The sequence below is a fragment of the Pseudorca crassidens genome, chromosome 2, assembly GCF_039906515.1.
Source record: "Pseudorca crassidens isolate mPseCra1 chromosome 2, mPseCra1.hap1, whole genome shotgun sequence".
Taxonomy (NCBI): domain Eukaryota; kingdom Metazoa; phylum Chordata; class Mammalia; order Artiodactyla; family Delphinidae; genus Pseudorca; species Pseudorca crassidens.
In genome coordinates, this window is record NC_090297.1 from 181,295,265 (window position 1) to 181,314,944 (window position 19,680).

At 42.0% G+C, this 19,680-nt stretch overlaps 1 protein-coding gene across 1 annotated transcript; it reads left to right on the forward strand.

The window, feature by feature from the left end:
- Nucleotides 1-14,738: 14,738 nt before the first annotated feature.
- Nucleotides 14,739-19,680, forward strand: C2H1orf53 (chromosome 2 C1orf53 homolog). The gene is made up of 3 exons (XM_067729828.1): nucleotides 14,739-15,040; nucleotides 18,034-18,135; nucleotides 19,429-19,680. The coding sequence occupies exons 1-3, from the start codon at nucleotides 14,777-14,779 to the stop codon at nucleotides 19,498-19,500; spliced, it is 438 nt and encodes a 145-aa protein (XP_067585929.1). The 5' UTR covers nucleotides 14,739-14,776; the 3' UTR covers nucleotides 19,501-19,680.

The window sequence follows — 19,680 nt, forward strand, 5'->3', positions numbered from 1 at the left end:
CTTCTGTTAACTTTGGGGTTTTTTGTTCTTCTTTCTCTAATTGCTTTAGGTGTAAGATTAGGTTGTTTATTTGAGATGTGTCTTGTTTCTTAAGGTAGGATTGTATTGCTATAAACTTCCGTCTTAGAACTGCTTTTGTTGCATCCCATAGGTTTTGGGTCATCATGTTTTCATTGTCATTTGTTTCTAGGTATTTTTTTATTTCCTCTGATTTCTTCAGTGATCTCTTGGTTATTAAGTAGTGTGTTGTTTAGCCTCCATGTGTTTGTATTTTTTTACAGATTTTTTTCCTGTAATTGATATCTAGTCTCATAGCGTTCTTTTCTGTTGTTTTTATTAATATGTACAAGTTTATTATATTTTCTGAACAAGAGTCTCTTGTGTGTTGTATATATCACAGATATTTTTTTCCAGTTTCTGACTTGTCTTTTCACTTTTTAATGGTAGATATTCAAGAACAGAAGTTTCATTTTAATGTAGCCAAATGTATTCATCATTTTCCTTATGTTTTGTGCTTTTTATATCTTGTTTAAGAAAATTTTCTCTAACTTAAAGGCCATAAAATAATCTCATATATTGTCTTAGAAATTTTAAATTTTTGATTTTTATTTTGAAGTATTTTATCCATCAGAAACTGGCTTTTGCACATAGAGTGAGATAGAATTTCTATTTTATTTGTTCTTACCAAAATGTCCTAGCACTCTGTATTGAACAGTTCACATATTCCTTGCTAATCTTCCATGCCATCTCTGTACTGTACCAAGTTTCCATATACACATAAAGCTGTTTATGAGTTTTCTGTTCCGTTCCAATAACTATTAGTCTATCACTTCTCCGACTCCACAGTGTCTTAACTGTACTAGTTTTGCAATCTGCCTGCATATCTGATAAGACAGTCCCACCCACATCTCTTTTCAAAGTTTTCTGGGGTAGTCTGTTCATTTCTCTTCCACGTAAAATAATTCCATTTAAAATGATTCTTTTTTTTTTTTCTGTGATTCCATTTTAAGATCCACTTTATGTCATGTTCAATGAACACCCCTGTTGGTTTGTATGATGGGAAATGCATTGAATATAGGGATCAATTTAAGAATTTACATTGCCATAATATGGAGTGTCTATTCATAATACTCCTTCAGTGGTTTTTATCTCTTTCCACAAAGTTTTACAATTTACACCAGTATGGTATAGCACAGCTTTCCTTATATTCATCCCTAGGTACTTTATATTTTTGATGCATTATAAATCTATCTCTTAAAATTGTATCTTCTAATTGTTTGTAACATGCATAAAAATAATAAAGTTGATTTTTAATATTGATTTTTATCTCCAGTAACCCAGTTAAATTTTCTCATTTGTTCTCACAATGAAACTAAACTTATTGTTGTTTTCTATTCTATGACAACTTTACCATGTTTTGTTTCTGTCTTTCCAAAATTTACAATTTTTAATTTTCTTTTTTGTCTTAATGCTGATAAGGGCTTTCAGTATATTGTTGAGAGAAGTGGTAACAGCAAATATCTTTTTCTTATTTCACGTTTTAAAGGAGGTTCTCCTAAAGTTTAGCCATTTAGTATAATGTTTGCTATAGATTTCTTCAGCTACATTTAAACACTTTTAGGAAGTTATATTCTAAGACCCAATGCATACTATTTTAGAAGTATTAAAGCTTCGAGTGAACAAAACTCTTTAACATTATGTAGTATCCCTTTATATTCTAACTTTTTTTGCCTTAAAGTTTATTTCATCTGCTATTAATATAATTACAGCAGCTTTCTCTTGGTTAGAATTTGTTTGGTATATAATTTCTCATCTGTTCTCTTTCAATATTTTTGCACTAATATTTTACATATGTTTCTTTTAAGCAGCATATAGATTTAAAAATTCATTCTAATAATTTTAATCTTTAACTGAGATGTTTCTTCACTTCTATTTGATGATTACTAATATAGTTGTGTTTATTTTTATAATTTTATGCATCTATTTTTTTTCGCTTCTTTCTCTTATTTTGGATTGATTTTTTCCTTATGCCATTTTTTTTCTGTTTTCAAAATTATATGCTATATTTTATCCTCTTTGTGGTTATTTTTGAAAAGTAGTAAGCATATTTAAGTGAACAACTTTATTCCATAGCTTTTTCCTCCTCCCAAACAATACAAGATTATTGAACTCTTCAATTCTGCTTATTCCTCTCCTGGCTTACATCATACTATTGACCATTGTGTTAACTTTATTTAATAGTGTTTTTAAATTCCATTAATTAGACATTAGTATCATAATTTTAAATCAGTCTTTGTTTAGCTTTACTTACTCACAGATTTACAAGTTTCATTGCTTAACTTCCCTTCTCACATCTCCATTCTTTCTGCAGTATGTTATTACGGAGTTCCTTTACTACGTTTCTGTCGATGATAAATAGTTTTTTTGTCTGAAAAAATATTTATTTCACACTTATTCTCTGGTTGCTTTGATGTACAACTCTAGGTTGACAGGAATTTCATCACAACATTTTGAAACAATTAAGCAGTTGCCTTCAGGTTTCTAAGGTTGCTGATTTCAAGTTGCTGTTGGTCTAATTTAATTCCTGAGTGGATAGTCTGACTTTTCTCTCTGGCCATTTTTAAGATCTATTTGTTTTCATGTTCCATACATTCACCATGATGTGCATTAGTGTCTTTTTATTTATGCTGTTTGGAAGTTACTGTACTTTCTGAATCTGGGAACTTGTGTTTTCTCAGTTACAGGAAAAAATTCTTATTGCTCTTTCCCATCATTTATAATATATTATTTACTTCTGGGAACCCAATTAGACATATGGTAGACCTTCTAATTCTGTCTTCCTTCTGTCTTCTATGTCTCTTTACCCCTATTTCAAATCTTCCATCTCTTGATCTTTCTGTGTTTTAATTTGGGAAACATTATGTATGTGTATGTGTGTATGGAAAAACCTGAACGAACTCTTTGGCCAACCCCATAAATATTATATATATATATATATATATATGTGTGTGTGTGTGTGTGTGTACATACACACACATAAACACACACACACACACATTCTCATTTTAGTTAACTAATATATGTATGTTATATATTCTCATTCTAGTTAACTAATTCTCACTTCAGTGGTGCTTAATCTGCCCTTTAAGCCACTCTTTGAGTTTTTAACATTAGCTATTCTGTTTTTCATTTAGAATTTCCATTTAGTTGTCATTCCAACCTGTTTTGATTTTTAAACCGCTTGTGTTGCTTCCGTCTCATGTTTTCAATTCTCATTTTTATTTCTTTAAACATGTTAGGCCTTTATGTTTTACTTTCTAACCAATAATTCCATTATTGGAATTTTTGGTTGTCAGAGTGTACTGTTTGTTATTTGCGTTTGCCGTTGCCCATGATGCCTTGATTCCTCCTGTGCTTTGTAATTTTGGGTTGTGAAATCATGGCCAGAGGACTTTTTCTGAGGAATCTTGTGGGGCCAATGTTGAAGCTTTATCTCACTAGAGAGAATGTGTTTCTTTTTGCTCCTGTCAAGCAACCAGGGGTTCTACTAACTTAGGACAAATTCTTGTTCTCATCCTGACTTAGATTTTACAAGACTAAGTAGGTAGTACTACTACCTACTACCTACTACCTGCTTCAAGTAAATAGTACTGAATTGTACTCCCCACCAAATTCATCTGTTGAAGTCCTAACCCCCAATGTGACTGTACTTGTAGTAGGACCTTCAAAGAAGTATTAGGGTTCAATGAGGCCATAAGGCAGGGCCCTAATCCAAATAGGACTGGTGTTTTGTAAGAAGAGGGAGAGACCCCAGGGTTGCATGCACACAGAGGGAAGACCATGTGAAAACACAGCAGGGAAAGAGTTGGCAGCAAGCCGAGGAGAGAGGTCTTAGGAGGAACCAAACCTGACAAGACCTTGATTTGGATTTCCAGGCTTCAGACTGTGAGAAAACAGATTTCTGTTGGTTAAGCTATCCAGTCTGTGGTATTTTGTTGTGGCCGCCCTAGCAGACTAACATAGTAGGGAATAAAACTTTAACCTCTAACTCATGTGTGTGCAGACCTCTCTTTACAGATTTTCTGGGGAGTCCAGGCAGAGTCAGACAGGAGCCCTGCCTTCTCTCACTCCTGGTGGGCAGATTTGTTTTATAGTCCAGCCATTCACCGAGGGCAGGGCTCTGACAAAGGTCAAGTGCTGCCCTCACTAAGGGAACAGCTCTCAGGATGTCTCAACCCGAGGATCTTGTCTCAGACCATTCAACCGGCACAGGCCAATGACTCCATCAGCCACTAAGACTCAACTCCCAAGACTGAGAAATTCTCCAGGACAACAGTAGTGTCAGAGACAAATTACAACCCTGATGTTTAGCTCAGTTTTCAGGTTTGGGTACCTAGATTTTTCCTACTTTTTCAGGCTTAACTGTGCATTTTAAAATATAGTTGTTTGGTTTTTCCATCTAGGCTTTTTGGTAAGGGAAATTTTTAAGGATACCTACTGTGCCATATGCCTGGAAACTAAGGTCCCATTAGTCTTGTTATACGAGTAAGAAAACCTTTCCCAGAAGCATTCCTGCAGAATTTCCCCTGTGTCTCATTGGTAGGAGCTTTTGTAAATCAATCAGTGCAGGAAGAATGGGATTTCCAAGGTTGACTTAGACTGGTCAGAATTTCTCTCAGGGTCCCATGGAGGAGTGATGGACAATGAAACATATTTGGGGAACTGTTGTAGAGACAAAATAGCATGACTGCAACATGGATAATTTAGGGGAGGTGAGTAAATTAGTCTGACTAGTACAGAATGTTTGACCTAGAGAGTAACAGGACGTGAGACTAGAAAGATACTTCAGGGGTCAAAGTGTTGGAGTACCAAAAATGCCTAGCTAATTAGTTCATATTCTATCCTACATGTAAAATTTTGACATTGAGGATTTTCCAACCAGAAAATGACAATTAAAATGAGGTGTTAGTACTGTTATTTTGACAACAGTGTTAAGAATTAATTAGAGGAGGAACAGAATAGAGGCAGGAATTATAATTTAGGCATCTACTGCAGTAACTTAGTCATCAAGTGACAACGACCCAAACCAGGTAAGATTTCAATAGGAATTTAAAGAAAGAGAGACACACATTATGAGAGAAGAATGAATGAAATGTGGTGACTGAATTGGACATAGGACAAATTAGGGGGAAAAAAGGCAAAGCGCTAGTTTACTTAAATATTTTTGACCGTATGAAAAAGACTTGAGTCATATTATAGGGTTCCAGTTCCAGCTCTGCCGTTTCCTGGGTGGTGACTTTGGGCAAATCACTTAGAATCTTTAGTCCTCAGTTCCATCATTTGTAAAAACTGGATATGATTATATATTTTCTATCTTAAAATGTTGTGAGATTTAAATGAAATAGAGTTTCTGAAAGTACGTTGAAAACTCTATAAGATGATAGATGTGTATTAGGGCACCTCTACCGCATGCAAGGATTTAGGTTCGGTATTACAACAGACACTAGCAGATATGACTGTATTCTTTAAGGTTATAGCTCAGTGTTGGGAGAAGGGACACATAATTATTTATGTCTTAAGAAGATATGAAGAGGAAAGGGGTAGAGGGGTAAATCAGAGATGGCAAGGACCGAGTTGGATACATTTCCATCCAGATAAGGAGATATGGCTAGTGGATGAACACACTTCCAGGCTGAAGTGGTTAGGTACCTTTTGGTGAATTTAGAGGTTATCAGTTAAAAATAGTGGTGTGAAACGGAGACTGCATTCTGGAATCACTACTTGAAGGAGAGCTGACTGACCAGAAACATATCCTGTGGGTTTTGCATAAGTAAGAAATAAACTTTCATTGTACAAATTCATTCACACCTTGGTATTGCTCATTAAAGCAGTTACCTTGCTTTGACTGAAACAGGGGCATTAGGGAAGTGTTTCAGTTAACCGTTGATGATACAAGTTGCCCCAATACCTACTGACTTAAACCAACAACCATTTTATCTGTCATGACTCCACAGGCAGCAAATTGGGCAGGCTCAGTTGAGTAGTTCTTTTTCTGGTCTACCCAGAAATCACTCCTGAGGCCGTATCCATCTGACAGATTGACCGGGGCTGGACTAAGGAGGCCTCCTTCACACATCTGGCGGTGGGTACTGCAGTCAGCAGGGGCGCCTCAGTTTTCCTCCTCGAGTGCTCTGCCAAAGACTATCGTGGGCTTGTTTATTTACAGCATGGTCTCATGATTCCAACTCTGTCTAAAAGAAGCGGGGTGGCACGCAAGCTTTACAAACAGTGGTTTGTGTCACGTTTGCTAAAGTCACAATAGTCAAAGCAAGTCATATAACCAAGTTCCAATTTAAGTGGGAAAGAGAAACCTCAACGCTTGATGGGAGGAGATGCAAATATCCCAACAAGAGGGGATATGAGCACATGGATGGGGGTGGATTATTGAGGTCAATTTTACAAACAAGCTGTCATGAAGAACACGAGATCACATTTTACGTGTATATGAAAGGGTTGAAGGAGGAAATACCATTTTAGGTGGACGCTGAATGATGCAAGCATATTTTATCAGACTTGAAATGACAATAATTTACTCTCTGACAATTTGGGGGACTGGAAGCCAAAATCCAGCAGCACTGCCGTCCCTCTGAGGGCTCCGGTGGTGGGGGGATCCCTTCCTTGCCTTGCCCAGCTTCCTGGGCTTCTGGCCGCATCTCTCCAGCGTCTCCCTCCATTGTCATATCATCATATCCTCTGTATGTCAGTTATAAGGACACTTTTCACGGGATTCAACACCGCCACCTCGGATAATCCAGGAGGACCTCCTCATCTCAAAATCCTTAGCTTAATTACATCTGAAAAGACCATTTCTTTCCAGAAAAGGTATCATTTATAGGTTCCAGAGATCAGAACACAGACATATATTTGGGGGGCGAGGGGGTGTGCACCATTAGCCCATTACAGGTCTAAATACCAATGAAAACATAGGGCTTGTGAAATTGGATTTTAAAAAAGACCCAACTATATGATGCCTAAAAGAAATTCATTTTAAAATATAAAAACAAATAAAGGGGTAGGAAAAGTTATACCATGACAACCCTTATCAAAAGAAAGCTGGAGGGCTTCCCTGGTGGCGCAGCGGTTGAGAATCTACCTGCCAATGCAGGGGACACGGGTTCGAGCCCTGGTCTGGGAGGATCCCACATGCCGCGGAACAACTAGGCCCGTGAGCCACAACTACTGAGCCTGTGCATCTGGAGCCTGTGCTCCGCAACAAGAGAGGCCGCGACAGTGAGAGGCCCGCGCACCACGATGAAGAGTGGCCCCTGCTTGCCGCAACTAGAGAAAGCCCTTGCACAGAAACGAAGACCCAACACAGCCAAAAATAAATAAATTAATTAATTAAATAAAAAAAAAAAAAAGCTGGAGTGGTTATGCTAATATCAGACAAAGCGCATTTCAGAACAAGGGAAACTATCAGAAGTAAAAAGGGACATTATATAATGATAACGGGGTAAAGTCAAGGGGCTATCACAATCCTGTGTATTTATGCACCTGGTAACAGAGCTTCAAAGTACATGAAGGAAAAGCTGAACAAATCACAAGCATAGACAAATCCAAACCTATCTTCTTTAACAATGCTATCGAAATGTGTCATCAAGAAATACCATCAGGGGCTTCCCTGGTGGCGCAGCGGTTGAGAGTCCGCCTGCCGATGCAGGGGACGTGGGTTCCTGCCCCGGTCCGGGAAGATCCCACATGCCACGGAGCGGCTGGGCCCGTGAGCCATGGCCGCTGAGCCTGCGCGTCCGGAGCCTGTGCGCCACAACGGGAGAGGCCACAACAGTGAGAGGCCCGCGTACCGCAAAAAAAAAAGAAAGAAATACCATCAGATAGAGCAATTGGTGGTGAGAGCATCCTTATAGAATTGTACAAATATGACCATTCACACAGCAAGTGTACAGTTTAGCTACATGTAGAAGATCGACATTCCACAGGACTCCACAGATGCATCAATTTTACACCTGTAGGAAACCTAAAAGGCTTGTGTGCTGTGCTGATCACTGAGGCATATCCCTCCTGCCCACCACGGGGAGGGTATTAACATAGACCATACTAGGCAGACTAGTCAGACACATCAATGTCATGGATATTTGACCTGAAACTCAGTGTGCCTTTCACTGCAGTCATGGAACAGTGGACATGCTCTTCTCCCTCAGGCTGCAGCAAGAGTGCAGAGAACAAGGCTCTGATTTGTATGTTGTATTTACGACCTGAACCGAGATCTCTTTGCTGCTGTGTTGGTAAGTGGGAAATCCTACAAAACAGTGGCTGCCCGTGTAATTGTAAAAGCACAACACTAATCCATCTATTGTAATAAGGTACAAATGGAATCACATTCTTGCTAGCTCTTTAGCAATGTTCTTTCTGGGAAATACACTGTTAATACCGAATATCCATAAGAGTAGGTTTCATTTCGAATAATTGCATAACAAAAGGGCTAGAAGTAATTAGTCTGGATATTTTATGTGACAGTGATTGTGTGCATGTAGTTTATAATTGGAATGATTGTTCAGGGTTAACAAGGCTGCACTTCACTGTCAACATACACTGACTTCATTTGAAATGCAGCCCATACACTGCACTTACCATTAATTCGATGACTGTTTGGGGGGAGCTTACTAAATAGATTACCAGATAAAATCACGGTTACCTTGTGGTTATCTTAGGATATTGTCTCTCAGGACAATAGACTGAGATCAACCGATGTGTCGATAAAACCCAACACTGATTCTTAACCATAAAATTTTAGGGGAAAGTGCATTTGTATCGTTTCTTTACTGTGTGACACAGATGTGGGGTTTTGCTGCCGTTATGTGTTCATCCATTCATTTCAACAAGCTTTTCTTTTTTAGCATTTCCTATGTACTTGTGCTGCTAGGGATACAAAGATGATTAAGACAATCCTTTGCCCTTAAAGACCTCACAAGCTGCTAGTAAAAAAGCCCTCATAAATACAATAAGAGAGTGCAAATACATACAATAAGAGAGTGCAAACATAGAGACACGTTTTGGATGGAGCACTGAAGTGGTGTGCCCAGCCCAGCCTGCAGAGGAGGCGGTAAGCAAGATGAGCAGTCAGGGAGGGCTTCATAGAGGAGGGAACATAGCAACCGAGGTTTAGGGACAGGCACGACTTCACCACTTCAAGGAGCTGATGGATATCTTTGTCAGAATAAATATCGCGCGTGAAGTATGAACAATCCGTCTCCAGCACTTAGGAGAGGGCCCTGATACAGAATAAGTCCTCATTATTTGTTATTTACATCAATGAGCCATTCTGTTCTAGCTGTAGCCGTGGGGAAAGAAATGATAACAAATTGAACTAGAAGAATGACAGACGCAAAGGAGGACAGGTTTGAGACATAGATAAGTAAAACGGGTAGGACATGGTGATCCCATGGGCAGGGAGATGTGGAAAGAGTGAAGGGTCATGCTCTGAAAAGAAATCTCTGAATTTGCTGTGCTTTTAAAAGAGGAAGTAAACGGGGCAGTAGGACTTCGAAGGGAATAATGGTGAAGTCCATTCTGAGTTTGGGGGTATTTGTAAGTGTATCTGTACAGCAGGCAGGTGGAGAGTAGGTGTTGGGAGCCCACAATCGTGGGTCCTGAGCGGAGATCTGGGAGCCGTGAGCATGTAGGTAGCAGATTAAAAACGTAAGCATAGATTAAATCACGGGAGGGCGCAGTGTGCAGTGAGAAGGGCTCAGGGCTGCTGCTTTCAATGCAGTCGGGTAAGTACTGTCTGTCCGAGTGCCCCGAATTTAACCACCAAGTCAAGCCTGCCGCCTCACCTTGGCGGTGGGGGAAGAAGCTGGTCTACTGCTCAGTAGAGAGTGATTGCGAGGGTGGAGGAGGACCTGAAATGGCTAGATTCCTTCATGTCAGGCAGCCCATCCACAGCTTGTCTGTCCAGGGAGACAAAAATAAAACGGAAAGATAGGAGCCGAGTGCAGGTGCGCTCCGGGCAGGCAGCGCTGGTGGGCGAGCACCCCTCGTGAAAAAGCCGAGATTCGCTGGGCTGGCAAACAGAAACGGTTATAATTCCCCGAAGAATTTTCTAAGACCAGCTCTGTGAAACAAAGTGTGCTATGGGATGTCGGATGAAATGAAACGAAGATTTCCTATGGGCGACCTTAGGGGCGTGTAACATTTGCTCTCAATCATAAGAATTGAGAGTGAAATGCGCTCTACGTGGAGCATGACATGTCATAACTCACCATCCGGCTATTTGAAAAACATCAAATACATAAACCAGTGTCCAAAAACAACTGCGCAAAACAGGCAGTGCCCGGACAAGACGTCTGTGCTCTGTGACCCCAGCACCCATTTGCCCACTAACAGTGCAGTACATTCATAATTCGTTAAAAGATAATGCAGATAATAACACTTAAAGTTAATCAGAGGCAGCTTTTGGGGGCTTACATCAGACACTTTGATAATGTGTACATATGTCCTGATTGTCAGTAAAATGGCCCAATGCTATTTAATAAATACAATTTAATAAGACCTCAGAGTTAGTATCTTTATCACCCAGTTTTTAAAGTATTTATTTGTAATTATTAATCCATAGTAAATACTTTCAAATTTGCATCATTATGTAAAGAATGTTAATTTTAGAATTTCATATGAAATGTTTATCCACTAGCTAAGGATTACATATTTCAGAATGAACAACCACGGACTTGCCCATTTGAAAAGCCTTTGTTCACTAAGTGTCATAGCAATAGGTAAAAAAGTACAGGTGGGGTTGTGGAGATACAAAGATGAAAACAGCATATTCCCTACCACAGGGGTCCCCAACCCCCGGGCCACAGACCGCTACTGGTCCACAGCCTGTCAGGAACTGACCGCACAGCAGGAGGTAGCGGTGGGCCAGCGAGGGAAGCTTCATCTGTATTTACAGCCGCTCCCCAGCGCTTCAATTACTGCCTGAGCTCCGCCTCCTGTCAGCATGACGGTGAGTTGTATAATTATTTCATTGTATATTACAATGTAATAATAATAAAGTACACCATAAATGTAATGCGTTTGAATCATCCCTAAACCATCCTGCACCAGCACCCCACCCCGTCTATGGAAAAACTGTCTTCCACAAAACAGGTCCCTGGTACCAAAAAGGTACTGTTGCCCTACCATCTTGTTTACAATCTGTTAAGAAAACAGTGCCCCCAAAATTACTACATGTAAAAAGCTAAAATGGAGCAAATAATTGTGGGAGATCAAAGGAAGGACATCTAGAGGGGAACCAGAGGAACAATGAAAAATGTTTTAAACAATAAGCAATTAATAATAAATGCTAAGAGGACTGGGTGGGTTGGAGGAATTTATTTTGCCTTTGCAAGTCACACTGCAGTGGACATTTGTTAATTGTGTCCCCAGCATCAATACAGGCCGTTCTCAGGCCTGGGTCTGGGAGGGTTCACAAGGCAGTTCCCGAGACAGGCCCCGACTGCCTTCGGCACAAGCTATACTCGTGAAGATCAGTTCAGGAATGGACACATGATGAAGAGATGGCTGTTAGAACTTCTGGGGGCAAAAAGGCTTCTTCTCGTCCAGGACCTTCATAAAAAGGCTCTCTTTTCAGCTGGCCAAGGATGAGAAAGCTGTTTGCAGCCATCCTTCACCCACGAGAAAAGCACCTGCCTGAAAAGGCCACGAGCAATAAGGAGGCAGAGCTGGGAAAGGAGCCTGAGCCCTGGCCGTGGCACTGAGCCTAGATCAAGTGCTGCCTCACGGTGATGGGAGCCCATCCCTTTTACTGTAACCAGACAAAGCTGTGTGATCCACAGCCTACAACAGAGAGAGGGCTAATGTACCTATTTAAAAATCAATGCCTAGGGAAGCCTAGGGAAACACGTTTCTCTGAAACTCCTTCCTCCTCCTCCAAATAACAAACATGTTCAGTATCAACACAAACATCACAGATGAGAGGAAGGGGGATAAAATATATGCCATATCATGTAACATGCAGAGATGGGGCACAGAACTCTTTCTAAAGCAAACCTGGGTGTAAATCCTTCATAAATAAAGTGGGAACTACATTTACCATTCTAAGGTGGAACACCGTGCCCCCATTTTCATACAGGTGTGTCTACTGTGAGCGCAGACAGTCTGAGAAGAAATGAACACGCGCTAGAATAACGTAAGGGTCAAGATCCAAGGAGGCTCTTTCAAACAAGAGATGCAGTGAATGAAAGTTACGTGACGTGCCACGGCACTGACTCCCAAGTGTGAAGATGAGACGAAAACTGAAACGGGCAGATAACCTATTCAAAGTCTAAATGACACTCTAATTATCAAATCTGTTTGGAAACAATTTGTACTAAAATACTTTATCAACTCTTAACTATACAGATTTCCAGCTCAGATTATGTTTAAAGATATATAAGAATGCACACACATGTAACGTGAATAGTACAAAACAGCTTTCTTTTTTTTTTAATGTTTATTTATTAATTTGGTTGCGCCAGGTCTTAGTTGTGGCACACAGGATCTTTGTTGCAGCATGCGGGATTTTTAGGGATCTAGTCCCCTGACCAGGGATTGAACCCAGGTCCCCTGCATTGGGAGCGTGAAGTCTTAACCACTGGACCACCAGGGAAGTCCCACAAAACAGCTTTCTGGGCCTAAATGCCCAAAGGCCTTACTAACTAATGGATGATTTTTAAACCTGGGGATGGAGGAGATAAGGAAAGGTTCTGGTTAATTCATGATCTGCTTTACCGGGTAATCCGAAAGCTATTTTTTTAACATCTCTTTTTCCAAGTACTGTTTTTAAATTTTAAAATAATTAGATTCACAAGAAGTTGCAAAGATAGTACAGCAGTTTCCCTTCACCCAGTTTCCCCCACTGGTTACATCTTATACACTTGTAACACAAATCAAAGCCAGGAATGTGACATTGGAACAAAGTACTCTAGTTCTACCTCTAAACACACGTGTAGACTTCTGACAGGACCAGAACACAGAACTATTCCATTATCACAAAGATCTCCCTTGCTCCTACCCCTTTATATTCACACCTGCCCCTCATCCACCAAAGCAAAAGCTGCACAAACTAGTGTTTACTCTTCCTAGATGACTATTATTTTCTATTTGAACCTGGTCTAGTCTATTTCATTTCTATAAAATTTGGTCTCCACCCTTTGAATTAATGTCATGAACTATTAATAGATCCTCATCCTCAGTTTCAAAAACAATGTAATCAACTGGAACTTCCAGACTTATTTCCCTTATTTGATAATTTGGTTTGACAAAAAAAACACAAAAAGCAAACACACACAACTGATTTATGGTGAATTCCTTTTTCTAATCACAGTTGCTCTTTCCATAGCTTTACTTAGGGTCCCTCCTCAGGCTTCCACGTTCTGAACTCTTCTCAGATCACTAAGCAGTCTCCAGAGCCTGATAACTAATTTATTATTCCAACACAAAGGAAACTGGTCTGCAAAACAGGATTCCGATTTATTAATTCACTATAAGATTCACTATAACAGACCAATAGGGTCGTTTCAATCAGCACCTACCAAGAGAATCCAGATATGATTATAGGTTAATGCAGATGCCAAAAAAGGGGTGGTGATGGTTCAGGGTCATCCTTCTCCTGCACCACTCAACAATCTACTCTTGTCCTCAGGGATCAATTCCTGCCCTCATTTTCTCAAGAAGTGAAGAACACTTACAAAACGGCTACTCTTCAAGCCTGAAACACAGGCTGAGGGCGGGAGTCAGGAGTGGTGTTAATTTAATTCTAACGCCTGAAGTTACCTCCTGGGCTTGTGCTAATTTTCTCAAATTTAATTTTGTGGAGGGTAGCAGAATAACTTTCATTTTTCGGACGGGAAATATAATTTTAGTTTGGATTTTGCAAATACTTTGCAACATGAAACCACCGCCCGTTCTTCCTTTTGGTCCTCATTTTAGTCTGGGTCAAAGAACCAGGCCGTGAGGGCTCCCCTTCCAGCTGCCCTCCAAGCACACATCACCTGTAGATACTCAGCCTTTTCTGGACGAGCCCAAGCGGGTTATAAACAAACCTGGGATATTTTGATCACTTTCTGGCATCTTAGTTGTAGCGATTATGCTGAAAGATCCCAAGACTAGTTTGACACGAGAAAAAAGGTCCACATGTCACCTCAGAAGACCAATGGAACACCTAGAATGAAAGTCCAGAGAGTGGAAAAGGCACGTTCTTCCCCGTCCCCGCATCGTGTGGGAGCCTCCTCAGCTGCCTAAGGTCCACTTTATCTGCCGGGCAGGGCCGGTGGGGCTGCGGAAGGCCGGGGTCCGGGTCCGGAGGGCGAGGGCGGGGTCGGGGGTCTGGGCTCGGAGGGCCAGGTCCAGGACCAGAGGGCGGGATCCGGGGTCAGGGGTCAAGGTCCGGAGCCGGAGAGCCAGGGCTGGGTCGGGGTCCAGGTCCGAGGGCAGGGATCTGAGGGCGGGGTCCGGGTCGGGGGTCGGAGGGCGGGATCCGAGTCCGGAGGCCGGGGCCCTGAGTCGGAGAGGGAGTCAGAATCCGGAGGGCCGAGGTCAGGAGGTGGGGGTCGGGGTCCAGGACCGGAGGGCGGGTCCGGGGTCCAGGACCGGAGGGCGGGTCCGGGGTCGAGGGTCGGAGGGCGGGGTCCGGGGTGGCGGGTCTGGGCCCGGCCTGGCTCTGCGGGAGCAGTACGGACCGCCCCTTGGCCCCAGCGCCCCGCCTCCCAAGGCGGCAGCCATGGCGGCCTGGCGGGTCCCGGCGTCCGTGGGCGCTGCGCTCGGGAGGCAGCCGTCCGCCGCCCCGCCGCCAAAACCGCCCCGGGTCGGAGAAGGGTTCCGACAGCGCCTCAGCTTCACCCTCTGCTCCGCTTCGCAGGGAGACTGCGGCGGCTCTGGGCCCGACTTGCAGGGCGGGCCGGAGGGAGCAGCGAGGCGTCCGGCGAGCAAAGAGTTAACAGCGGCAGAGCGGAGGATCTCGGAGCTTCACGCCGCCGCCTGCGCGGTGAGGCCCCGCCCCGTCCCTCACGGGCACCCGGGTTGCTCCGCCCCTCCCCGCCCCGCCCCGCCCGGACCGCAGCCGCAGGACCACGCGCTTGCGCAGTGAAGCCCCTCCTCCCCAGACACCCCGCCCCGCCCTCCGCGGCAGCCCCGCCCCCTGCAGCCCCGCCCTCCCGGGCCGCCTGGTGATAGGTGCGCCTGCGCGTCCCCGGTCTGGAGAGGGATTGCCGGAGGTCGGTGCACTTCTGCCTCGAGCCTCTGACGGCGTGCAAGGTTACCGCTCAGAACTTTTCGCTTGAAAACTGGCCACAGTTTCCTATTCCGGGCAAAGAGTTAACGTGGATCTATCCTAAGTATGAGCGCGACTCCTTTCTGATCAGTGTCCGAGCTAAACTCCGGTCGCAGTCTAGGGCCTGTCATCACTGTCCTGTGTGTGTGTGTGTGTGTGTGCGCGCGCGCGTCTGTGTTTGGGGTTGGGGGAGTGGTGTAAGGCATTGATAGAGGAGGTAGAGGAGCTGAGAAGTCACAGGGAAATATGTGTGTGTTTATCTGCAGTATCAAACACTGCCATCCAATGATTTCAATAATGAAAACATAAAACATGAACTTATTTTTAATTTATTTTAATTTTTGCTATCATCCTTTCGTCCTTTCCACCTATCGGAGCAGAGTTACAAAAGAAAGTATAAATAGGCCTTTACATTTTTACTAGACAATCTAGAGCTGTGTGTTCTTCTGGTTTGGGGATTTGACAATTGCTTGTTAGCACCAATATCAAAACTTATCACCTCCCTTAACGCTTTCTGACACAGACTACATACGTTCAAGGGTAGCATGTTTATATTTGTATCATCTTGAAAGAGCAAGTGAGTTCTGTGATAAATATATATAGAAAAGATACAAAAGTAGCCTGTTGAATACACTGCGGGTGACCAGCACTTGACATGACTAGTGTTATTTGATCTGGCCTGAACCAGGGGAGCAGAGAAGAAAACCTTGGAGGTTGCCTAAAGTTGACTTTTTTTTTTCCACGGTTAGTTAGTAGGCCCTGAGATCCACTTCTGTGTTGAAACTTTTGCACAAAGACTCTTTAGGAAACGACTGGCAGCTTTTGATGGTTCTTGTTTATACTCTTTTGAAAATAATGTGTAATTTGTTCCCACACTTCACTATATAAATGTGGTAAATAGAAGCAAAAAGTATCATTCTCTATAGAGCAAACACCAGTGGCCTGGAACGACCAGCTCAATCGGCCCGGGAAGGGAAAGAAACTTTTTCTCACTCAAGGAATTCACACAGTTTCATCAGTGTCAGAATCGCAGGTTAAATGGCTGTCTAGGAGACCATAAGCAAACCCAATAATGAGCTTGTTGTTTTTGTTGTTCAACAAATCAGAGCCCCCTCACAGTGGTCCTTCTTCCACACCTGCAGGCAGGTAGCTCTCTCACGTGTGCTGACCTGCATCACTGGACATCTTGTTCTCCAGTCAGACTGTCAACACTCTTGCCCTGCCTTTGTCTGTTGCCACCATGACCTGAGGCTCACTTACTGAGGACAAATTACGTTTGCGTGGGCAGCCATCAGAGTTTCCCCATTGACTTGGAGAGCAGGAGAGCAGCCCAGGCCCAGGAACAATCTGTGAGGCTCCCAGGTTCCAGAAGACCCCCAGCGATGAAAAGCAGAAAGAAGTCTGCTAACAGAGTTCCCAGCGTTCTTTTGCTTTTCTTCCAAGTCTTCCAACACGGACTTAGTAAATAAAGAAGCAAGGTCTTGACAATCGGTTGTTCTAAAGTAGGGTTCAGTGCCGCTGGTTTCATGTAATCTGCTTCTGCGGCCCCAAAGGATTCGGGAGGCCCCTTAGGCTGGCCTTGGGACTTGATGGCTGGATTTCTGCTGCCCTGGGCTCACTTTGCTGGAATGCCTTAGAGGAGGCCTAGGCTTGAACTCTAGTTGTCCTTTTACTCCACGCTTTATTCATGACGCATAGTTGATGAGAAGCTGAACCAGAACAAAATATTCAGCCGCTAAGGAAGACACTCTGAAGAAGTAGTTTGCCGCATACGCAAAAATACATGTAAGAAGATATTTAAGTGTCACGTGTATTTTAATGGAAAGGCTCTATGCAAGAGTGGTGCAGAGTTACTGCGTGGTAAAAGGGTTATAGAAAAAGCCCAGGAGACAGTTCCCCTTCAAAATCTCAAGGCTAAATAATGTCACTCATGTGGCCCAAATCCACAGAAGAGGTTGCATTATTTGTCTTCACACAACGTGCTTGGGACAGCTTTTTAAGACTATGTTTGAATGTAGATAGAGGATGCTTTCTTGACATCTGAAGTGCTGTAGTAAAAGCTGCTTTTGATCAAAGTCGTGAAGCAGTGAGTGTTAATATGTTAAAAATAATAGTTTTATTTTGCTTAAAAATGGCACTAACAACACTCCAAAAAAAAAAAGAAAACCGCAAAATATGCAGTGGAGTAGCAGACGATGAAGGTAAGGAAAAGTGTTAAATAATAGTAAAGGTAGTGCTTTTCTCTAAGGACTGTTGGTTTTGATTAGCACCTTTTCTGTAAGTTTAAATCATTATCCACATATTTTAAGTACTGAAATTGCAACTGCAACTTCTGAGTGAAAGTTCATTTTCAGCCTCTTAAGCTCTTAAAGTCATTAAATCACCTGTTATTAAACTTGTTACCTAGAAACTGAATGAAAAATACCTGAGCAGCGGCTACATCGTTATTGGGTATAGAGGAGTTCTTGTTTTTCCATCAACTTCTCACTTTTCTCAAACTGTATATTTTCTCCTTATGTCACATAAAGTTGGATTGTGTATAATGTTGGAATGCATTCAGTCCTTAATTGCAAGTGCCACGAAAATGGCTGGGAAGAAGTTTAATATTGTTTGAAGAAAATGTTGCAGTATTTTATGAGTAGGAATGATGGTGAGGAGATACGATGAATACTGAGATGAATGAATTGTTTGATTTCACTACTCTTCAGGCTGGCCAGCTGAACTACGTGGACCCAGCTACCGGCTACATGGTGCTCACCCGGCTGGCCCACTTGCAGAGGGGCAGATGCTGCGGCTCTACCTGCAGACACGTGAGTACCAGTTCGGCAGGATGGCAGCAGTTTTCGGTGCTTCCGTGACTTCGTAAATACCTATTATTTGAAAAACAAGTCAAGTAAAAATGCTAAATAGAACCTGGTGTGCACTTTTCACAAGCTGCTCTGGCCGTGGACAATAAAGTCCTTAGGACCAACAGAGGACCTTTAAAGTTAATGGAATTTTGTAACGTTTCACCGTGAGCATCAGTTCCTTGAAACACTGTGTTTGGAAATTCATGGGAGTTCTTTATTACGAGGAAACTTTTCACGAGGTTTCAAATAAGTTGTGTTTACTAGGCAAGTAGAAAGAGGGCAGGAAAAGAAATCCGGAATATTGCAAACTAGATCCCAGGAAGAAGCATTTATTTTTCATTTTTAGCTGAATAAATAGATACTTGCCTAACATTGACAGGTAGGTTTTTTATAATGATAATGATTTCCTCCCTCCGTGTCCCTCCCTTCCTTTCCTCCTTCTCCATTATTATTACTATTATTATTATTACTACTACTCCCCCTCCCCTCCGCTTTCTTCTCCTTCTCTCCCCCCCACCCCCTGCCCATTCTTTCTGTGGTTGTTTTCTACTGTGTCTTTAAAATAACCATGAAACTTGCTACTCCAAACTTAGTGCTGTACGTTTCCTAAAATGTATATTTCAGCAGCCATATATCTCTATGCTCACTGATTAAAATGAACTAACTATGTAATACTTCCCTACTTTGAACAAAAAATAAATGGGAATGGGTTCTTCCCTCTAACTTTTTAAAAGCATACTACTAGTAAGGTAAATTGTTATACAGTTAAGATTATAAACAGATAAGCTCTGTTTATAGTCCACTTTGACTGTATGTTTGGGGGGCAAGAAGGAGTTATTTCCTCTAAGCGACCTACTTTCTAATCAAGGAATTGACATTAAATGCTTGTATTAACAGTAGCCAGTATTGAAAAATTAAGCCTTCACTTTTATGGATGTTCCTACCTGTGCCATTAGCTGTTTCTAATCAAACCCATAAGAGCTCTGCCTGAATTGAGGACTGGAAAATTTTTTAAGGGTGAGGTTTTGACAGTAAAATTCTTGAAGTTGGAAGGATGCATTTAGGAAGTGATTCTTGGACCCTAATTAGAACCATTTGCCAGATGTTGCCATCGTTCTCCTCTTAGTCTATAGGAGGTAGAAAAAATAATCTATAGAACGTTACTAGCAGTCTCTTTTTTTCACAATGAAAAGTGTACTTCTTCGAGATGACTGTTAAATAATTCAACAGTAACTTGTTTTATTACTTTTGCAGTGTCCATATGGTCACGTCAATGTCAAAGATCCATCCAAAAAGAAGCGATTCAATTCACACTTTTATGTTTGAGAAGAATTTCATTGCTGTTCTCCATCTAATTGAGCCTTATTAAAAAAATAAATAAAACCGTAATCCAGAATTGCTTTCTGTGCTGTTAGTACTTGGGCACTAGTTTAATCTTAAACTTAAGCATATATTAATCTTAAACATGTATTAAAAGAACATCAGTAAAATGAAAAAGCTAGCAAA

Excerpts from the sequence above, each read along its gene's own strand:
- C2H1orf53 (XM_067729828.1), top strand. The coding sequence starts at position 14,777 with ATGGCGGCCTGGCGGGTCCCGGCGTCCGTGGGCGCTGCGCTCGGGAGG. Across the intron at positions 15,041-18,033 it reads TTCACGCCGCCGCCTGCGCG|GCTGGCCAGCTGAACTACGT; the intron begins GTGAGGCCCCGC and ends ACTACTCTTCAG. Across the intron at positions 18,136-19,428 it reads GCGGCTCTACCTGCAGACAC|TGTCCATATGGTCACGTCAA; the intron begins GTGAGTACCAGT and ends TTACTTTTGCAG.